The sequence below is a fragment of the Pithys albifrons genome, chromosome 7 (assembly GCF_047495875.1).
Source record: "Pithys albifrons albifrons isolate INPA30051 chromosome 7, PitAlb_v1, whole genome shotgun sequence".
In the NCBI taxonomy this organism is placed as follows: domain Eukaryota; kingdom Metazoa; phylum Chordata; class Aves; order Passeriformes; family Thamnophilidae; genus Pithys; species Pithys albifrons.
This window is the reverse complement of record NC_092464.1, coordinates 47,811,679-47,833,061: the sequence shown is the minus strand read 5'-3', so window position 1 is coordinate 47,833,061 and position 21,383 is coordinate 47,811,679. Positions and strand designations below refer to the sequence as shown.

Sequence of the window (21,383 nt, the reverse complement as noted above, 5' to 3'; positions counted from 1 at the left end):
GATGCACCATGGATGGCATTTTCTCTAGAGACAGGGAGACAGTCCTTCCTCATACAAGACACTGATAAGACCTCAGAATTTGGTCCCCTTTGTCTCAGGAGGATTGACTTTGGCAGGTATAGATACAGAGAAGGACTTTGCGGAGGATTAGGGCAGTGGAGACTTCTGAAGGGATGATAAGACACCTTGGCATTTGAGCAAAGCAAAAATTAAAAGGCATTATGGTTTTGAATCTCTTTGAGGCATAAACACCACAGAATGGGAAGAAGGGTTTAAATGGCAGGATAGTTCTGGTACAAGAACTTGGGTTTTCATTAATCCTACCTCTGTTTGGAGAGGGAATTTTAAAGAAAGATTACTATGAAGGAGTGAAAACCTAGAATAACCATCAGAATAGAGGAATGAGGGCAAACAAGAAACCCTGAGTCAAAGAGGTGGTATGAAGGGGTAACAGCACTCTTCCTCAGAAACTGAGGTATATGATGTTAGCTTTTATGTCTTGTAATAGGTGATGTTCCCAGCAGCAGGTTTAAAAGACACTTGATTATGCTATGATTATCCCTTTGTGTTTCCATTGTATTTAATTAATTTTCATGCTTCAGAAAACTGGCTGCAGAATCCTCAGAAAATTTATTCTCCTTGGGTAGATAATTTGGCTTTATGGAAAGCTCTTCCTCTCCAACAGATGACTCATGTTGGCTGCAAGTGAGGAGTACTGCTACCACAAGAGCTACATAGAAACCTGTTAAATGTTTGGAATTTTCCTGCAAGATTTAGGATCAGAAAGGGTTTGCCTCAGCCCCTACCTCTGACAAATAGATACCTATAAGTATCTCAAAGGCAGGTGTCAAGCAGATGGTGCCAGACTCTCTTCAGTGGTGCCCAGTGTTAGGACAAGGAGTAATGGCCATAAATAGGACACAAGAAGTTCCACCTCATCAGAAGGAAGAACTGCTTCCCATGGAGGCTGGCAGAGGACTGTAGGAGGCTGTCCAGTGAGGTCATGGAGTGTCCCTCTCTGGAGATATTCCAAACCCACCTGAACAGGTTCCTGTGTTACCTGCTCAAGGTGACCCTGCCTTGGAAAGGGGGTTGGCCTGGATGATCTCCAGAGGTTCCTTCCAACTCTAATGACTCTGTGATCTTATCAGACAGAAGAGGTTGCACAGACAGGTAGCATGATGCAAGAATCGCTTGCAGGCTCAGGTGGGCATTTTTACCTTAAAAATTGCATTCTGGTGCCAGCACCAGTGCCACTGGCAATGCCTCTCATATGCCTTCCTCCTTCCTGGGGCACACATGGTGCTCCTAAGGCTTCAAGTCATCTGTGAAAGTGTTTTACAATGTGTTTAGTGTCATCAGTTAGGTGTTTCTGACTGTCTTGCCTGTAAGTTGCAGGACACTAAAGCTGATGGCTCTTGCAGTCCCCCAGATGTGCTTTCTCATGAGACAATGAAAAAAAGGGCCAAAATAGAAGGTCATGGATAACTAGGTGTCAATGGTTCTCACTTCTATCCATTTCATCTCAGTACCTGGTACACTAATTACCTTGTTCTGTCCTCCTTTTATTAATGGGGGTGGTACTTCCTGCATTTCCTTTTCCCAATTCCCTCAGATTTTTTTCTTTAAATAATCTCTCACTGTGTGCATTGCTCATTTTCTCTCCCCATATCTCCTTTCTACTTACACTGCAGACATCTGCAGGATATAAAAAGAGCTGAGCCTATGACAGGGCAAAAGACTCTGAAGAAAATTGAAAAAGGAATTTTAAAAAGGGGAAAAACTTACAAGTGAGGTAAAAATCTCAGGATATCTTCCCTACGTGTCTTCTCTAAATCATTGCACTGACACTACACTGTAAAGGTTCACTTTTACTGCCTCATTTAGCTTAATAGTTTCCCTGACGGGGAGGATTTAAATAGCCACTCTCAGTGTCAATAAAGCAAAAAGCTGGCCACCAGCCTGACCTAACCTCACCTGGGACAACTAAACCTTCCTCTGAAAATGATGCTTCACAGCCCCACAGGTATGCAATGAGAGGATGAGTCACTAGAGATGGTGGTGGGGAAGATGTGCAGCCAAGAGCTAGAGCCCAGGGATGACAAGCCAAGTCAGGAACTAAGGACAATGTTCCTGTTCAACTCCTCTAAAAAAGCACCAGCGCAGTGTCAGACCTCAGCATGGAGGGTCTTTCCCCCATTGCCCTTCTCAGGTCATGAATCTTCACCCTGGAGATAGGCTTTCCCAGCCTCTGTGCTAGTGGGATTTCTGCCTTTCCTTTCTTAAGAAATTCCGTTATCCTGTGGAGGTGGTGGACCCTTCCCTCCTCTGCATCTGGCTGCAGGGCAGGATGTTCAGCCAGGACCAGGGAGGGTGCCCCTCAGTTCTGTTACCCGTGACTTGTGAATATACTCACATTAGAATTATTGACATTCATTTTGGATGACCAGTTTTGCTCACCAGGCATCCCACAAAAGGCTTGGTATATGAGATATAAGTTATTAATTCATAACAAATCTGTCCTATTCCACCACTGCTGTGGAAGTACAACTTGTGGTTTCTCAACAAGCTCCTCACAGTCCTAATCAATGTTTTCCATCAAAGTGGCTTGCTAAACAGTTTTCTGCAGATAATTTTTTTTGGTTCACGATTTTCTGTATGGTTTTATTGTGTTTTCTTCCAGCAACTTCACACAAGTTTGTAAACCATGTGCCATTTCTAGATTTTTATTGAGCCAGTGGGATGTCTGGGTGTGAGGGTTTGGTGTGAATGCTCAGGCGAGGAAGTTCTTCTAAATCTTCTCCTGCACTTGTTGAAGATCCCTTGTTTTGATAGAAGCAACCTGACAGTGAAATCAGTTGCTAAAATACTTTTAAATAGTGTTAGATGAATACAGGAAAAGGGAATACTTGGATAATGTAGGCTATTTCAAAGCATGGGTATTGTATGTTCCTTTGCCATTTGTAGTTTGATCTGTCTTTTTGGAATTCTTGCTTTTGACCACAAAATTAGTCCTTTTAAAGACGTTATGGGTCACTGAGCCATTAAGCACCAGTTATTGCATATTGGATTCAAAGTCAGTTAAGAAATAATAATTCCTATTTTTTTCTTAATCTGTCCTGGAAATTCTAGTCTGCCTGGAGTGCATTTAGGGAAAACCACATACCTTTTTCTTTGCACTGTTATATTTCCAATTGCTTTTACAACATAAGGGAGCAAAAGATTAGAAGTCAATAAGGCCTTTTGTCCATGCAGCACTTTTGGTACTATCTGGACCAAGGCTCTTTCAGTGCACATTAGTGCTGTCCTTGTCAGCCATTCAGGGTTTAAGAGCAAGGAAATACAGAAGTGCATCTCAAGTATTCCAAGATTTATGAAATTTGAGGTTGCTCACAAGCAGAAGGAAGCCCAACCTTGATTCCTCAACCAAAACTAGAAACCCCACTGGTGTGAAAATGTTTGGAAAGCAACAGAGAGGGAGATGGGAGAGATCCAGGGATGTCTTCCAGGTCATTCAACAGTGTAAGGGTAACTGCTCTGCCTCATCTCTTTTTCTCTCTTGAATGTTTTCATCCCAGATTGTATCTCATGTCACAAAAGCTTCCTTGAAGACTGAATTTACCCATGAAAACTATTTGCTAAAATACCCCTTCATTTCCTTGATGTTTTGATTTGTAACTGTGCTAATGCTTTCTACAGAGCTGCTTAGAACTACCTATGCTTGTGGAGATAATATATACCCGAGAACAGCTTATTGCTTTTTTTCACAAATACCTTTTTAATTTCTAGAAGTCTCACCAGTTTATTTGTGCTGGAACTGCAGCCCCAGTCTGGGGAGCCATGTTACAGAATGGCTTTAACAGAGGGTGTTCAACTCTATCTGAAAGAAGGGCTATTAAACAAAAAAAAAAAAAACAAAAAAAAAAAAACCAACTGTTGATAATTATGTTCCAAGCTATATTTTCTAAGGATTTTGTGGGGCTCTTATTCCGCTGAAAAGAGCTTCTCAACAGAAGGGCTGTATTTTTGAATGAATCAGCTACCCTCAGGAAAGAAGCAGCAGAGAGATATACTCATTTTTAGTTTGGAAGAACTGGATTACTTAAAACATAAAGGATTCCTTGATATATGTGGTTGCCATCACTGTGAGTGATAATAACAAAGGCACCACTATTAAAATGCAGAGTGTATTATTGCTACCTTAGGGGGTTATCTCTTAGATCTTTCCCCCATACCAATCCAGCAGGGATTTAATGATGTTCTGTCCACAAGTTTTCCCTCAAGAGCTGCAGGGAGGACAGGATTTGCTACTCAAAGCAAGCTTCAGAGGCATAATGCAGAAAAGAGAAGAGAAAGACCAGGGAAGAGCTGAGCTGAGAATAGAGGGACTGTAATACAAGAGGAGAAGGGACGAGAAAAGAGGACAGAGTGATAATACTACAAAATAAAAGCAAGTACTACCTGTAGGGCCTACTTCTCTGAAGTTCATGTTTCTGTACATTGCTGTGAGGTAAGCATCTTGCAATCACAGCATTAGTCTCATCTTGAACAAAGCATACAGTCTTTTTGGCTCCTTGTTTGCTAACACTCTTACACTGCAGGTGATGGAGTTTGATTTGTGTTCTGGGGATGGTTGGGATGTATATGCACAGCCCTTAAACATCTGATAGTAAGTTTAATGCATAAAAGCTTTATTAAATGGGAATGCTTTTCTCATTCAAAACATAAATGAAGGATTACAGATGCTCCCAGATGCTAGGATGTAGACAGCTCTTTTCCTCAAGGAGGAAAGTTTTGCATCCAATCCTTTGAATGAATTGTCATTGAAATGCAGAACTTCTTGTGAGGAGTCCAGCTGGTTAAATACTGTTTTGTAAATGTGACACTTGTGGGGAGAGCAATGCAGAAACCCAAACATTGGTGTCTACAGCTATTTAAGGTGCTTTACAGTACCTTTCCCACTTCCAGCTGCTTCTCCAGAAGTGTACAATCTCTCATGCATCCTGTGATGTATCTGCCAGCCCGGCTGCAGGTGTCTTGGATAGTCTAGGATGTCAAAAAATGGCACTCGATGCCTATGTTTAGGACCTGAATCAGTCCCAATGTGCCATAGCTGTGAGACATTTACTCTCAGAAGAGTGAGAACAGTTCCCTTTGCAATTTATAGGGGAAGTTAAAAGTAGATCAACTGTTGACAAGTCAGGTTGGCTGGTTTACAAGAGACTACTATGTTCAACAGATGGCAAGAAGCTGCCAGATCTGGATTAAAAGCCAGATCAAAACAACCCAGTACTTAAAAGTATTTGATTTTCTAAAATCTGAAGTGTGTGACACAGGTAAGAGGCAGCAGGACCCTGGATACAGCTTTATTTCTTAATGCCAGCACCTAAAAATGTTATAGAGATGGCTTCTTGTTCCATTTTTATTTTAAATTCTTCTACTTTCTTGGAAATATGCAATGAAGTTGGGGGTTGCACTTTGGGGTGGAATTTTTATCACTATAACAATGTTGTACTGTTTTTCTTATTCCCACTATGTGTGATCAGGTGGTTCTTCTGGAAACCTCCTCGATTTAATAAAAAGGTAAGTGTTTAATGGGATTCAAATGCTATGCACTGTAAGGAATTAATTATCCACAAGTATTCTAAAAAACACAGCTTCCCTAGACCACTGTGCTCTGAGGTGCTGGCTGTTTCTTCTCTGACATAATCATTACTCAACAGAAAAAAAACACCCTGTTTTAAAGTGTGGATGTCAACATCTCCAGGGCCTTGAACTTGGCTCAGTCAAGACAATGGGACATTTCCAGTGATTGCAGGGAAGAGACTAAGCCTTTCCATAAATCTGTGCTTTGTGTCCCCTTAATTGTGTGTAGCAACATATATATACACAGGTAGGTCCACTGTTATCTCCATATGGATATAACTGAGTGGCTACTGGATAATGAGAGGCAGCAACTCTCCTTTTCAGATGAATTTTGGTGGGCTGTGGGTCAGCTGGGTTTGATTTAGCTTGCTTTAGTTTGCATCCTAAGGGATTTATTGTTCTCCTCTCTGGAAAATAAGTAAGAAAGATCCTTGCCCTCTGGCACTGAGCTTCAAACCGCATTCTGATTTGACCTTGAGTTCAAGTCTTAGTTGTCAGCCAAACATAGTCTTCCTCTCCCATGTCTCATTAAAAAGTTCCCATTTTGATTCATGTCTTTTCCGCAAAATGAAACTGCCTGGTTTGGCTCCTGAATAATACAAAGAAAATGGAGAGCCAGCAGGAAAAGCAGTGAAAAAGGCAGGTTCATTAAGGGCAAAAAGGAGATGTGAAAAAACCTGTATTTAAGACACTTTACTAAAATACAAAACTATAGTGAAAAAAACCAAACCAATGACCCAACAAAAAAAACCCTCTCCCAAACATAGGGGCATAGTCATTTCAGCATTGGCCATGTCCAACCATACTACTTCCAAATGTCATCTCACACAAGCACAGTGTGTGATTCAGACACTGAGCGTGTATTTCCACATTAATATAGATGCATATTTATCTTTTAGCTTGGCCAGAAACCAGCTGTTGGACAATCCAGCCATAGTTATCTATGCTACAATTGGGAATGATGTCTGCAATGGGTAAGGTGTAAACTAAATGTACTTTTATAGTAGCATAAACTTGACTTCTTTAGAGTACTGCTGACTGCTTGGATATTTGTGTCCCATTGCTTTGCACTTCTCCATGATGGCATTTTTCCTTTGCTTTTGGTATGTCCTTCTTTCTTAATTTCCTGCTGAAAATACTGGTTGTTGCCCTACCTGTATTTGTCATAGGCACTTCCAGTCCTCATTCAGAGCTTGTCTTTCTTTCTTTCTTTTATAAGTCAGTCATAAAGTGCCCAATGGCAATGTCTGAGGTAATCACTTCTAACTTAGCAGAGGAAATGAATAATAACAACAGGAGGGACAGGGGAAAAAAGTTTAAAACCATGTACATCAGTCTTACCCAGCGTGTCACTTCCTGTCAGGAGGGAGAACATGACTGCTTTATCACTTCTGAGGAATGACAACATAGTTCCCTGTCGAGGTCCATTTTCACCCTGCCTCTGCTGCACACTGCCTGTAGTCTTTGCTGTGCTCTCCTGATGAGGTGTTTTGTCTTTCTGGCTTTACTCACGTCATAAGCTCTGCAGGAGAATGAACTGAAGCTTTCAAAACTAATAGTTCTGGTGGCATTAGCCATTAACAATGCTCATGGGGACACCAAGAGGTCACTAGTTGGATGCTTCCTTTCCTCCAGGTAGTGGGAAGGCAGGAAACACCTTGCAGCGAAGCCATACTGCAGTTTTGGTTGTGCAGAAGGTCTGATTGCTGTTGCTAGTGCAACATTATTTTCACCATGATCAATCTTCAGCTTTTCTTGTATGTGGAAGAAATAAATCTGATCTACATGGCTACTTTCAAAACACTCATTTTAAGAAATACCACACATTCAGCTAAGTTTCCTTCTAAAGCTTTTGAAAAGTCTCACCTGCAGGTTGTATAATGAAGTTGGAGCTATTGTGCAGGCTGTCAGACTTGGCCAAGGCTTGGTATGCTAAAACTTCACTTAACAGGCAGTTCAGGGCTTGAAACTTTGCTTGTCAGGTGTTGTTATCCAGGACAGACAGGACTTTGTTTGACACTGCAGCACCTGGAAGCCCTAAGCCAGGGCAGAAATGCTACCATAAGGTAGTCACCCTTTAGGTCCTTTCCTGACATCACCATTGCCCTAGCCACACACAGGCTACACACAGAAACAAGCTTCCATGAAACCATCACCCTCTGGTGCTCATGTTCTCTCTGCACCCCTGCCCAAAACTATAAAATTTTCCCTCTGCAGCCCACTCATGTTAGGAGTAGGATGCACAAGTCCTTTAAAGTAATGCCACTATGTTCTGACTGAGTGGGAAAAGCAGTCACAGGCTTCTTGCTACTTGCTGACAAGACTGTCCAGGGGAGCTGTTTACTGAGAAGCTTATGGAGGTATCATTACATCCACCACCAGGGTGATAAAGCCCTCTCTTCTCTCTGCCCACTTTTCCATCCTCCCCAAACCCCCACCCAAAAATAAAAGAAAAAAGCACCTTTGCTGAAGTTCGTGTGCAGAGCTAGAGTACCCATGGTGTTAAGACATACAGGAGCTGTGTGCACATCCAAGGATCTTACTGTGTAATTGTGAGTTGTGAGGGTCAAGGAGTGCTCCCTAAGCTACTCTGATCCAATGCAGTGGGAATCCTAACATAAACATCTGCTTGCTCTGCTCTGACACAACGAACCAGGGCCAACATCAGCTTCCAGAGGTCCCAGGTGGGCAGAGGGTCTCCTGGGCTGCTGCCCCCTAGGAAGATGAGGTGATGGTACCATAACAGGCCCTGATGCTCTCCTTGAAGTCCTTATGGCAGTGCCCAAATCTAATGTGCCCATAAAATTGCTTTCTTCTCACTTGGTTTTAATTTTATAGCCTGGCACAGAAAGGAAATGTGAAGAAATGCACTGAAATATCTGCATGACTTCAACAGAGTATGACAAGAGAAAGCAGAATTATGAATATCATATTAATTTCAGCTTACACTGACATGTTTACTTGCAGTGGAGGCCTTGCATCAGAGCAGTATTTTGAAATCAAATGCTGCAACACCTGTAGGCAAAATGAAGTAATTTCAGGGCAAAACCACAGCCTTATCTCAAACTGCTTGCTTGGGTGGCTGTCACAAGGATAAACCTGAATCTTAATGCTGTTTCTCAGTTCTTCCTAACCAGAAAGTCTCAAATGTTTCAGCAACACATGCTGCATTAAGATAAACTTCTGTCCAGCAAACTTGCCCAATTACTGTTTTGTGTGCAAAATGCAGCTCACTGAATAATCCCAAATCCTTGTTAGGGAACTTGGTTCTCCCACACAGGACACAGCAACCACTGCCCCCATCTGAGCCCAAATGTATCTAATGCCTTGAGACAGAACAACAATGCTTTGGAAAACTCCTGTTTTCTATGGTGTTCACTCTCAGGGAATCTGACCAGATTCCCCAGCAGCTTGCCTGGCACTTCATGCATCAGGGTTGCCTTTCTCTTACCCATGGGAAGCCATGAAAAAAGATTAAAGGACTTTCACATGGAAAGGACATGGAGGGAACCTCCTGGCTGCTAAGATGATTGCTTCCCTATAAGTCTATGAGGAGGAAGTGCGGGAACCATAAAAACAAGGAGGGTGGACATTAGTGCAACCTTCCTGCTTGGAAGGACATCCTCTGTCCTCCTTGAGCAATGCAGTCATCTTCTCAGCAGCAGCTGAGGCTTTCAGTCTGAACTGCTCAGTCAGCTGAGCCTCACCACTAAGACAGAATGAAAACTGTGACAAGAGCCTGTTTCCCAAGGTGCTTGGTCCATGCCATGCACAGCCACAGATGCTGATGTGCTCCAAATCCCAACTATGGTCCCCTTGCTGCTATGGCTGGGGGCTCTTATAAAAGCTTTGCTTTGTGTGCCCCAAAAGAGCCCATGCCAACCTGGACTGCCCGGGTTTTTTGGAAACATACAATGGTGCCCTTTCCATCCCACTGACTCTTCTTTCAGAGGGAGAGAAATGGAACATCTCCAGACAAAGAGAGACTTTTACCCAGAGTGGGCCCTGCTCTGCCTGCCAGGCAGAGTTGCCAGAATGGGTTCTCGTGGAGCTGGGATCCCTCCCCATACCAGAGACTCATGGATCCTCCCTTGCTGGGATGGAACTGCCTTCTCAGGGCTGTGTTCACCCCCTTGCTTTCAGCCCCTGTTACAAACACGTGCACCTTGAGAGCGTGGTGATAGCTCTCAGAGGGAAAAGTGGCTGAATACTTTTTCTGTAATAAAGTGGTTGTTTTAATAACACTACTAGAGCAGTGTTCTCTAGGCAGCCTGGGGCGGTTTTGCTTTCTTGTTTGTCTTATATAAATTGAAACGTATTTCAACTTCAGGATTTAATTTCTCTCCCCCTCCACCACTCCTGCAGCATTTACAGCTAAATGCAGGAAGGGAAGGATAAACCTGAGCCTGGGACTCTGGCTTGAAGAGGTTCATGCCTGACAGTGAGCCACAAAATGTGTAGTCATAGTCTGCTTCATGGCTTTGATTGCCTCTCTGCACTGTAAATAAAGACTAACTCATTTGCAAACTATAAAATAATTCCAGTAGGAGATCTAAGGCTTTATTCTTTATGAAAGTGTGCTAGGCCTGGTTAGGATGGAGTTAATTTTTTTCATAGCAGCTCCTATGTTGCTGTGGTTTAGATCTTTTGACAAAAACAATGCTAATAACACAGTGATGTTTTAGGTGTGGCTGAGCAGTGTTTGCACAGCCTCAGGGCCCTACCTGTTCCTCACTCTGACCCCTCAGTGAATAAATTGGGGATGCAGAAGAGGCTGGGAGGGGTCACAACTGGGACAATGACACAAATGGGCTGAAGGGATAGTCCATGCAATGCTATGTCATTCCCACCCATGTGAAGGGAGAAGAGTGTATTTTAGGGGAGGTTAACCATCTTTTTCTCAGCAGCTGGCTGGGTATTGGCCTACTCATGGGAGGTGATGAGGGATTGTCTTTGCATCATTTTCTTTGCTTGCTCCTCTCTCCCTCTACTTTTTCTTCACTTATTGAACAATAACTAGTTTGGTTTGGTTTTTTATCTTGACCCCCAAATTTTCTTCCTTTTACTCTCTCTTCTTCCCTTGTCTCACTGGGTGGAGAAGGGGTAAATGAGTTAGCAACTATATGATGCTTAGCTACCCACTGGGGTTAGCACACAACAGGTGTCCACTCTATAAAAAAGGGATGCATCTGTTTTTAGCAGAGAGACAGATTACACCAAGAGGGAAGTTTCTGTATCACATCTGATTTTGGCAATAACAATGAGAGACCAAAACACATTGCATAATTTTTATAAGGTTTTATTTAGCTGACTGAATGTGGAAGCGCAACAAGAAAAGCAAATGACACAGTTGCAGGTGCCTTTTTGGGGCCATGGTATTGCCTGACACAATGTACTGTTGTCACCTTCTTCTTTAGGAACCGTGACACACTGGCCCACATGACTACCCCCAAAGAAATGCTCTCCAATGTGGTGCAAGCTCTGCGATACCTGGACTCTCGTCTCCCAAATGGCAGCCATGTGATTCTAACAGGCTTGGTAGATGGTCGCTTCCTCTGGGACAACCTGCATGACAGATATCATCCTCTAGGTAAATATAAGGTGTTGCAGGGTTCCTGCTGGTTATCTACCTGCCCATGTTGTCTTCTCTCCCTAAACAATCTATGAATCTATTGTGAATTTTTAGCAAACCTGACAGAGTGGTGGAAATCCAAGAAATATGAGTCAGATATTGGCTGTGCAGCAGAAGGAGGAATGACAGCTCCTACCATCCCCACTGCAGGACAGGGCAGATCCCTATCCTGCCCGGTTTCCCCACAGCCAGACCCACTCAGCTCCAAACCAGGCTCAACACATGCTGTGGATGTGGGAACAAGCTGTTCTGCCTCAGACTTGGCCCAAATCATGGCCAGCCTGCCTGAACTTAATCCTGGTGGTTGTTACAGATGGAGCCAGACACTTAGTTAACAACTCCATTCACTAAGTGGTGGATGTTGTGGTAAAATTGGATGCGGCCCAGGACACAAAATTAAGTCAGGGAGTTGCAAAAGACTGGTTATATATTAGAGAAATAATTATTCCAGCTGGATGCCTGCCACCTCCTACACTACCTATAGGTGTGACAAGTGAAACCTCACACCATGTGCAGGCATCTTTGGGGGCATTCCCTCAGAGTGTACTTGCCATAAAGTGTTTTGGGGCATTTTTTCCAAAGTTTTGGAGGCTGCCTTTGGGAGCTTGTCATTTCAGGGTCTGAATGAAACCATGCACCTGACCATTAGCAGATCACTCACTCCTTGGCTTCATCCTGTGCCAAGCAGCAAGGAGCAATGTCATCTCAGGGGGTTGCATTTGTTTGCACTGAACTGTGACATCCATCCTTGGTTAGTCTGATAGCTGTGCCTCTAGGGAGAGTGTGGAAACATTTCCCTGGGGTTGCAGGAGGTTGTGGAGTGGGGAAGCTTGTAAGCTTGTTGCAGAATCCCTTCTCTACAAGTTCATACCACCTCGCAGTAGATAAAGAATGTGAAATACTTTATTCAGGGAGCAAAGGAAGTTTTTATGCAAACAGTTGAAGCAAGTTCCCTTGGGTTCAGTCGAGAGTGTGTAAAAGATGGACATTCCACTGCCAAATGTTAGACCTAAAGCAGATACTTATTTGTATTTGTGTAAAAGAATCTCTTTTACATCTGACAAGTGGGGAGTTCTTTTCATCTTATCAGCAAAGATAGAGAGAAGCTAAATTACATCATTAAAATGGTAGATTACAAATGCAGATGTTTTGGCAACCACACCTGTCATCAGACTCTCTGCTGTGGCTTCCCCAAGCTTCCCCAGTCATTGCCAGTGGGCCAGCCCATGTCTTTCCCCTTTCTATTCCTGATACCTTGTATTTTTCTCTTAAAAGCGCTATACTGCTACCAATGGGGGGGAAAAAAAAATAAAGGGGGGAAAAAGGAAAACCTCTTGCCTCTTTTGGGGCAGAGAAAACTTATGATAATTATTTTTTTGTCTCATAAACCCATTTCTTTCCTTGAGTGCATGTTTATCACAGGAATGGTTCCTCTACTGGATATCTAATTATCAGAGACAGCACATAGTATTTTTTGGCACCAGCCAAATCAGGAGTGATTAAGTACAGAATCAGTTAGGAATTTTTCAGAGAGACTGATTTGCCTTGGAGGGACCCAATTAATCCTAAGCAACACGTTTTGCAGCAAGGGATCCCTTCTGGCAGATTCTCTGATGCGCTGTGAGCTGGTTTCCCCATTTGGCTGCCAGTCAGGCATGACCAGACACCAGTCTGGCTTTCTCCCAGATCCGTGGTACCTCTCATAGCCCATCTGAAGGCCTGGTGCTTCAGGCTACAGGGGTCTGGGGCATTCCTAATATTCAGGAGTGACACTAGGTCTTTGAACTCACACTCATTTGGTCCCTGTGCAGCTGGTACTGCTGCTGGATGATGGGCAGCTGTGTGACAGGCAGGAATCACATTTGCATCAGGGAGCTACTGTAAAGCAATCTGAGGAGCCCATTTAACCTGGGAGAGATGATACTTTGCATTTCCTAAAACAACAACAAAAATTTCATATTTCAGCACTACAAAAATATCAAAGCCTGACAGAATGATCAGTGCGCTACAAACTCAGACAACTGAGTGGCCATGTAATTCCCAACTTAGTTGTAGCTACCGAAGAAGCAAAAAGATGGAGAAAATGGAGAATTTTCTCAACAAGCCAGGCTACTGCATAGCACAGTAGATTTTAGGGAATGTCAGCTGAGTGTTTGGCTTGGTGCTTGAATTTGCTCACCCACACAAACATATCCACTTCCCTCCATGACAACAAAATTGTTTCTCCCTTTTAAGGCTAACCTCTGTGAGGTAAATGTGAGCGTACACAGGCATCCTTCTACTTTGCAAACCCTGCATTTCCTTGGCAGGTGAAAGACATATTAATGGAAAAAATATCAGTCACACACTTTGGAGATTGGCACAGGCTGTGATGACTAACCCCACATGCAAGACAAATCACCTATGAAAGGCGGGAAAGGGATGCAGGAGAAGACAAAAGCATCTCTGCATGCTGTGGAGGACATGGGCACCTTAGTGGGAAGGATGCCTTGGTGCCACCTCTGTTGCACCCCAGCTCTGGTGCTGGGAGGGTAACCTGGGAGTGGGGAGTGGGGTGGTGCTCCTGGAGTGCCTCTCCCCACCCAGGGATGTAATGCATGGGAAAGCACAGACCTGCAAAATGAAATTACATTTGACAATCAGGCACATGAAGTCTCCCTCTCTCTGTTTTGCAGGGCAGCTGAACAGGGATGTCACATACAGCCAAATTTATTCTTTCCTTGACTGCCTCCAGGTAAGGTGTACAGCTATAGTTTACTAGTCCCTTATCCTCTTGTCCCCCTGCTGAAGCTGCTCTCTCCATGCCTGCCCAGGTGAGCCCCTGCAGTGGCTGGCTGACCCCCAATGAGACCCTCAGGAATTTGACCTCAGAGGTAAGTCTCAATGATGTTGTAACAGGCTCACCCTCTTGCACAGACACTATTTCAGTTTGTCCTTGTGTCTGAGGATATAAGCCCAATTGCCTCAAAGGCAAGTGTCAGCACACTTTTTTCTTCCAACAGTGAGGAGAAAATGCAGAAACATCCAATGCCTCTCAGGCTCTGGGAGGCAGCTTGCTCAAGTGAGGGGATTCATAAAAGGATTTCTGTTATAATCCCTCAGCTGCTCCACATTTATTCTCAAGGGATGTGATCTCCCTGAGACAAAACTGTTCAGGTTCATGTTCTTTAAGAAGAAAACATACCTGATAAGGAAGAAAAGGCTTGTGAATCAAGTAGCTGTTGGTAGACAAGCTAGCTGCATAGATTTTGCTGGCAGCAGGAGCAGGTCCTGAGAGCAACAGCCTTGCCCTTTTTTCATTTGGGATTTGTGCTAATCTTCCTCAGACACATTTCTGTGGACTTAATCGCCAGATGGTGTGACCAGGGAGCATCCAGGCTTAGTGCAGGAATGGGAACAGACAGAACAGAGATGTCTTAAAACTCACCCTAAAAATCTGGCTGTAGAAGTGAATGACACATAATACCAGCCACTTATTTTCTTATGGTACAAGCTGATTTTTAATTCTAGGAATGCCCTGCAGCCCTGTAAAAGAGCCAGTAACCAAATATTATCAAAGATGTCATCTCTGTGTATAGTTGTATTGATATTTACAATCACTGAACAATGAAATATGGCTCTAATTTCACCAAAGCCTACATATGTATTTCATTTTATGCCCTGTCCCTCTTGACTTCAGAGAAGGCAATTAAGCACATTCCTAAATCTTTGCAGGATTACAGTTTATATATTCATACCAACAATACAGAATATAGAGTACATGTAACTTCTGTCCATGAACAATGCATATGTCTGCAGGGTATGAATTAATCTCTCTGAGCCCCTGTCTGAAACTAATTGTCTATGTTATTATCCAAACTGCACAATTTAAATATTTAGGAGATCCTGATCTCTGTTATGGCTGTAGAAATTACACTGGATGTATCAGTTAGGCAGACAATGGAGGTAATTTACTCTGCTGAAAGTAAGGGTGGAATTTGGTCTGCATAGATAAGCATTAGCATCCACAATATAGATGCAGGAAGGATAATAGGAAAAGAGAACATTTCTCTTGAAGAAGAGTTTTAGGTTTCTTTAAGAGAAATGAAAGTTACTGGGCTGCCACTTATCAAGAGGCCTCCAAACCAGAGAAATTCAGAATATTTATATTATCATAGGGACACTACTAAAAGAGGTCTCCGGTAAAATAGGCATATGCTGTACTAAACTTGTGAAATCAGCTGAGGCCTCAGTGTCACCTGAAAAGGTGTGTTGTACGATGAACTGGATAGCCCAAAGGATGGTGGTGCTCATGCAAATCCATGTTATGACGAAGAACCCCATTTCACCTCCTTTGCCCCAGGTGAAAGGGCAACATTAGCTTTCAAATTCCTGTCTGTGTATCAATGACAAAAGCTGAATCATGCAAAGCAGCATGAATAGCAATGAATAGTCATTAAATCACTTGATTTTTGCAGAGGGCGTTACAACTTTCCAATGTTCTGAAAGAAATAGCAAGGTCTGAGAAATTTGCCAACTTTGATATTTTCTACATGGATTTCCCACTGAGACAAAGTAAGTTGCTTTTTTTCCTGTCTTTTTCACAAAGCATTTAGTCAAGTGCTAGGCTGCTAATATGATCCTCATATTTTAGCTCTGTACCAGGAAAAGTGCAGAATAACCAGCCAAGCCAGGTGACCCTGCTGGCAGGGCTGTGGCCAAGGGAGGACCCTTAAAGCACTTCCCATCTTCCCTGAATGGGGTAACCATGGACCTTTGCTGAGACAAGACCTCACCACTGGTTTGGGAACCACAACCTCCCTGCTGCTTCCAGCTGCTGGCACCCACAACCCCAGTAATGCACAGCTGGCAAGGTGACAGGGACAGCAGATACGCCTCTGCTAAAATCCCTCCTGCTTGTCTACTGCAGTTTTTCAGGCTGATGAAGAAAAACTTAAATTGGTTTCTAAGATTTGATTATATTTTTGATCATTGCTGTTATAGTGGGTTGTCTAGGCTGAAGATGTGTACCTGCAGTGATGAAGGTGGTCTTCATGAGCTGTGGTTTTTTATATCACTGACTGGGCTTCTTATTGCCTCTGCTGGGATGAGCAGTGCATAAGGAAGGACAACTTTTATCAGCAATTTTCCTGCCTGAATAACACAATCACCCTCTTTTAACTCACTGTTCTTAAAAGTAGAAGCACCTCTCCCAGGAATAACTGGCTTTTTCCTGTGTTTCTTTAAACACTTACTTTTGACTTGAATAGCTTAGAAAACTTGTCCTTCTATGATCTTTAGTGACATTAGGTAAGTGCAGTACCTAAATCATTCTTCTGCAACAGACATATAAAAATAAAAAGCCATGAAACTGTTGTTGTTACCACAAGCATGAGTGGACAGTGTCTCTGTGGGGCTGGGGACAGAGATCTGTCCCTGGATCCCTCTCAGCTTGGCTTCCCTTTAAGAAGCACAGGGGTCCAGCTTGAGGCAGCACCCAGCACCAACACAGATTCATTACTAGGAGAAACATACTCCTTCTTTTTGAAAATAAGAATCAGCATGAGGTGAGGGATTGAGCTGGACAACATATTCAAGTAGTTAGTGATGGAAAAGTATGAAAAAGGCGCTTTTTCTAGCCTGACTCTCCCATGTTTCAACTTATGCCCATTGTTTCTCCCTCTCCCACTGTGCACCCCTGTGAGGAGACTGGCCCCATCCTCATCACTCCTCATAGGCTCTTTCCCAGAATGGATCACCCCTGTCCCTCAGCCTCTGTTCACAGGGCAGGAGCTCCAGCCTTGGCCACCTGGGGGCTCTCCCCAATGGCATGAATGTTTATGTTTCAAAAATGGCATATAATAATTGGAAAAAAATCTTGATTTGTATTTCCCTGTTTTTATATCCACATTGAAAGTTCCATATTGGTCCTTACTGAAAAATTTTAGCTGGGTATTGTATTTTAAATCCCAGCATGCAGACAGCTAAATCTGGAGGCATGAAAGGACTGAAGCACCCTGTCAATACTTTAAAGTGTACACCTCTAACACCTCTCCCCATCAGTGCCTGGCTGTCCTCGAAAGCACAAAGCTGCCAAGGCACCTAAGATTATTAAAAACTCACTTTGCAGCCAAATCCTATCAAAATTCACAAACTTATTTTATCCTACATGACCCAATTCAGGAAGCTGATTCTGGGTCTCATGAAGACCATATGGAGAAGGAGGAAGTAAAGAAGTAAGGTAGGAGAGGTAATCTTTCCGTCCAAAAGTTCCTCTCATAGAGATGGGGCTCCACTGCCAAGTTCATTATTGAAGTACAGAAATTCAGGGTGTCCAAGCCTCTTTGAAGCTTTCCCCTCAGCTACTTAATATTTAACAAGTCATTAGGATTTGGAATGAACTACCTGCTGGGTAGGCAAATTACTTTAATAAGTTCAATTACTAACTTTAGATAATTTATTTGCTTTCACAAAAAGAAACATCTTAATATAATTTGCTGTTCTTGATTACATCGCATTAAATAAATGAAGCAAACAAAATCACACATGCATACACAAACACCACAACATTTGAAAGACACTTTGCAAAGTTTCTTGCAGCCCTGAAGCCAACGATTGGAGCTTACCATCAGGAAAGCTGTCAGATCCTGAGTGTCCTCAAAAGCCAGCTAAGGCTGCTGACCTACTTTTCTGGTCTCTCGCTGAAGAAAGCATAAATCCTCCACAAAACTCTCCAGACATCAAATATTTAGCAGTGGTTGCACACTGTGATGAGTACATTGATTTCAGGCTGGCTTGAGTATATATATGTACATAGCAGGTCCCAGCTTTGCCAAAGTAAAATTTGACTACACTATAATTTGTCCTAGATTTAAAAGGACATTCAAGATCACATGTTGCCCTTGGCTGCAGAAATTAAGGGTTCCTTTAAGAAGCAGTTAATTAAATAGGGGGATACACGTTGCTTGTTCTAGCTTTTTCTTGGTGTGGATGGGAGCAAGCTCTATTCTAGTCTAGCTAAAGCAATAGGCACTTTTAACACCAACTCTGGACGTACTCAGTGGATATTTGCTCAGCTGCTCTAGGATTTTTAGAGGTCAAGTATAATGGTCTAAATGGTAAGTAAGGTCTTGATACAAACCTTACTTACCACTCTGCTGTTTCTGGCACTGGAGCAGTAGGTGGTCTACAAAGCAAAACACACTGCAGAAGCCTCATACTCCATGTAGAATATCATATATATAAGGAGTTGGGCAAGTTCCCTCTGTTCATCTATATGGATGCTCTGTGGTGTAATCTAAGGTGAGTACGTGTTGTGCAAGTTGCAAACAAAGCTCCAAATCCTGTGTCTTGAAACAACTTATTTTGGGTGCTGAGTGAAGCATCCAAGTGGCCTACTTTAGTCAAAGCAGGAATGTCGCAGTTTGTGAGGGACCTAGACAACAGTTTTGACACAATAGCCAGGGTACAACAAACAGTGGTGAGTCGAGATCAAAACTATAGTGCTTGAATGGAGAACATTTTCCTCCTGACAGAATGCTTGCATAATGCTATTAGGAATTCTTAATCTGTCATTATAAAAGGAATTATTGAATTTACGGCCTGTTAATGCCATACCCACTAGTTCCATGTTTGATCACTCCACAGCCCTTTTGAAAAGAGAAAGCTTTTTACTTCTCTAATGGCTCCAGGGCTTACAGCACAGCATCATTTGCATTGAATGTCACACTTATGTAATTCAAAAGGTTATTTTGTTGGAGTTGAAAAAGACTGCTCACAAGAGAAGTAACAGAAAATGACAGTCATTCCTGCAGACTCCAGCCCATGTGAATATTCTGTTGCCATCTCTTTCTCTAAAAAGTGTTGTTTATCTCTTTTTTTTTTTGCGCTGCTGAGGATGTAACTAATATGGGAAATGCAGAAGTATTAAATCAGTATTAAATAATTTACAGCTTTACTTGGTACAGCATCCATCTTAGTTGGGAGGGAAAGCGAAATGTTTTACAATCATTTATGTTCAAAGTGCTTTCTTGCATAAATATCTCAGGGAAAAAAATTAACAATAAAGTCTTAAATACTGCCTCAAGGAAAGGGGATTGTACACACTATTGGCTCTGACAACTTTATGTGAATTATCCTCATCTTCATGCAGAGCTGTCATGTGCATAAAAATAGCAGCGGTGCTTTGCAGAAGAGGGGGGCCCATCTCCAAGCTCACTGGTGATAACCCCTCTGCTTACATCATTTGCAGCGGCTGAGGAGTGGCGCAAGATGGGAGGTGAGCCCTGGCAGCTGATTGAACCAGTCGATGGCTTCCATCCCAGCCAGGTAAAAACCCAGCCCCCAGGGTGGGAGCAGGCAGGATGTGGGAGTATGCAAGATGCTAGTGCCCATTGCTTTCCCAGGCACCCACCTGGCATGCAGGTTTGAGGTATTTCTCTTTTAAAAGAGAGTCATAGAATCATTTAGGTTGGAAAAACTTCTAAAATCATGGAGGTCAACCTTTAATCTAACACTGCTAAGCCCACCACTAAACCCTGTCCCTAAGCAGCACTTCTCTAAGGGTCTTTCAAATACCTCCAGGGATGGTAATTCAGCCACTTCCCTGGGCAATCTATTCCAATGCTTGGCAACCCTTTCCCTGAAGAAATTTTTCCTAATATGTTGTCTAAACCCAAATGAAATCTCACTTGCATTCTGTAGCAGTCAGGGCTCACACGGGTGGGCACAGCCTGGCAGGGCTCTCTGCAGGGCTGCAGCACCATCATGTCCAGCCAGAGAAAACATGGGGTGGTGGGCAGGTCCCAGAACCAAAGACCTATGCTTTCCAATCTTGACACTTTGGAGCAATTTAGACTGGGCTAAATTACAAAGAGGACAAATTGCCAGAAGTGGACATGATGGAGAGGGACAGCAACAACAGCAGAGCTGATTTTTTCTGCTCTGTTAGAGAGCTCTGCCTGGCATCAGCAGTGGCTGCTCTGCATCCTATATACTTAGCAATGGGCCCAGAAATGTCTTGCTACCTGCTGCTATGAGTGAAATGTGCCCTCCAAGCAACCAGCTCCTCTCCCAATAGTCTTGCCTTGCCCAGATGTGCAGGCCTGGGTCACAGCTAGAAGTGACGTTCCTCAGTGATGTTTTAGTGGTGGATGGCACCAGCTTTGTGCCATGGTGAGAGCAGTTTGGAGAAAGGTCTTGTGTAGGGTATCACTGCCTTCCCCCACACATCCAACTGCACACTCCCTTCCACCTTGGAATGTCCAAGCCACACAAGCAAACCCCACCATGCTGCCCAGCCACTGGCAGTGCTGCTTGGTAGCTTCCCCTGTTCCTAAGTGTGTGGGGATTTTCTGGAGCAGTTTTATGTTGTGACCTAACACCCTGCATGCATTGACTCTCACACCCCCATCACCATATAAGCCAATGCAATGGTGTTTTCCATGCTGGAAAAGAGCAGTCGATAGAGAAGCACTTCAGCAGGAGTGCATTGCAAGCACTGATGGATTCCAACATTTCAGCAGCTTCCCCGTTGACTGTGCTGTCAGTTTAGCTGGAGGAGACCTGCAGGGGGAAGTCCAAATGGAAAATAGCTGCTCTAGTTTCTATCTTTTACACCCATGTCAGTCAGATGGAGCAACACAGTGCCTGGCTTAGCCTTGCCAAGTTGAAAGAGCCTCCTGTTCGAAGAGGGACTCCTTCACAGCAGAAATGCCTACCACAGAGAAGCTGCATGAAAGTATGAGATCACAGCCTGGGGATGTGGAGAAAGTGTGCCTGGATTTTTTGCTGCAGGCCTTTTGCAAGAAAGCAATTAGAGAATACTTGGCAAATGAAATGAGAGTGAAAACAGTGATGAAGCAAATCCCATTCCCAACCCTTCCACCTGGAAAACTGTGCCATACAAAGACTGTGGAGTGAAGCAGAAAAGGTCTTTACATCACTCTTCTGTCTTACCCTGAGGCTGGCCTGAGGTTTCTTATCACCCCAAGCACCAGGCCAGCATGGGAGCCAAGCTTGCTGTATTTACCGCTTTTCATCCAGGCTCTTCCCCACATCCTGTACCCCACCAGCAGCTGCAAGGCACAGAGCTGAAGGCAGGAAAAATTAATCTTAGCAGGATCCT

The 21,383-nt window shown here is 43.4% G+C and overlaps 1 protein-coding gene across 4 annotated transcripts in view; it reads left to right on the top strand.

Moving 5' to 3' along the window:
• AOAH (acyloxyacyl hydrolase) overlaps positions 1-21,383 on the top strand; it is a 79,620-nt gene that overhangs the window by 54,040 nt on the left and 4,197 nt on the right. For all 4 annotated transcript variants that reach the window (XM_071561413.1, XM_071561416.1, XM_071561414.1 and 1 more), the window contains 7 exons: positions 5,547-5,583; positions 6,546-6,620; positions 11,064-11,236; positions 13,954-14,012; positions 14,092-14,151; positions 15,736-15,832; positions 19,509-19,585. In XM_071561413.1, the coding sequence (XP_071417514.1) occupies positions 5,547-5,583; positions 6,546-6,620; positions 11,064-11,236; positions 13,954-14,012; positions 14,092-14,151; positions 15,736-15,832; positions 19,509-19,585 (578 nt within the window). The remainder of the gene's footprint in view (positions 1-5,546; positions 5,584-6,545; positions 6,621-11,063; positions 11,237-13,953; positions 14,013-14,091; positions 14,152-15,735; positions 15,833-19,508; positions 19,586-21,383) is intronic.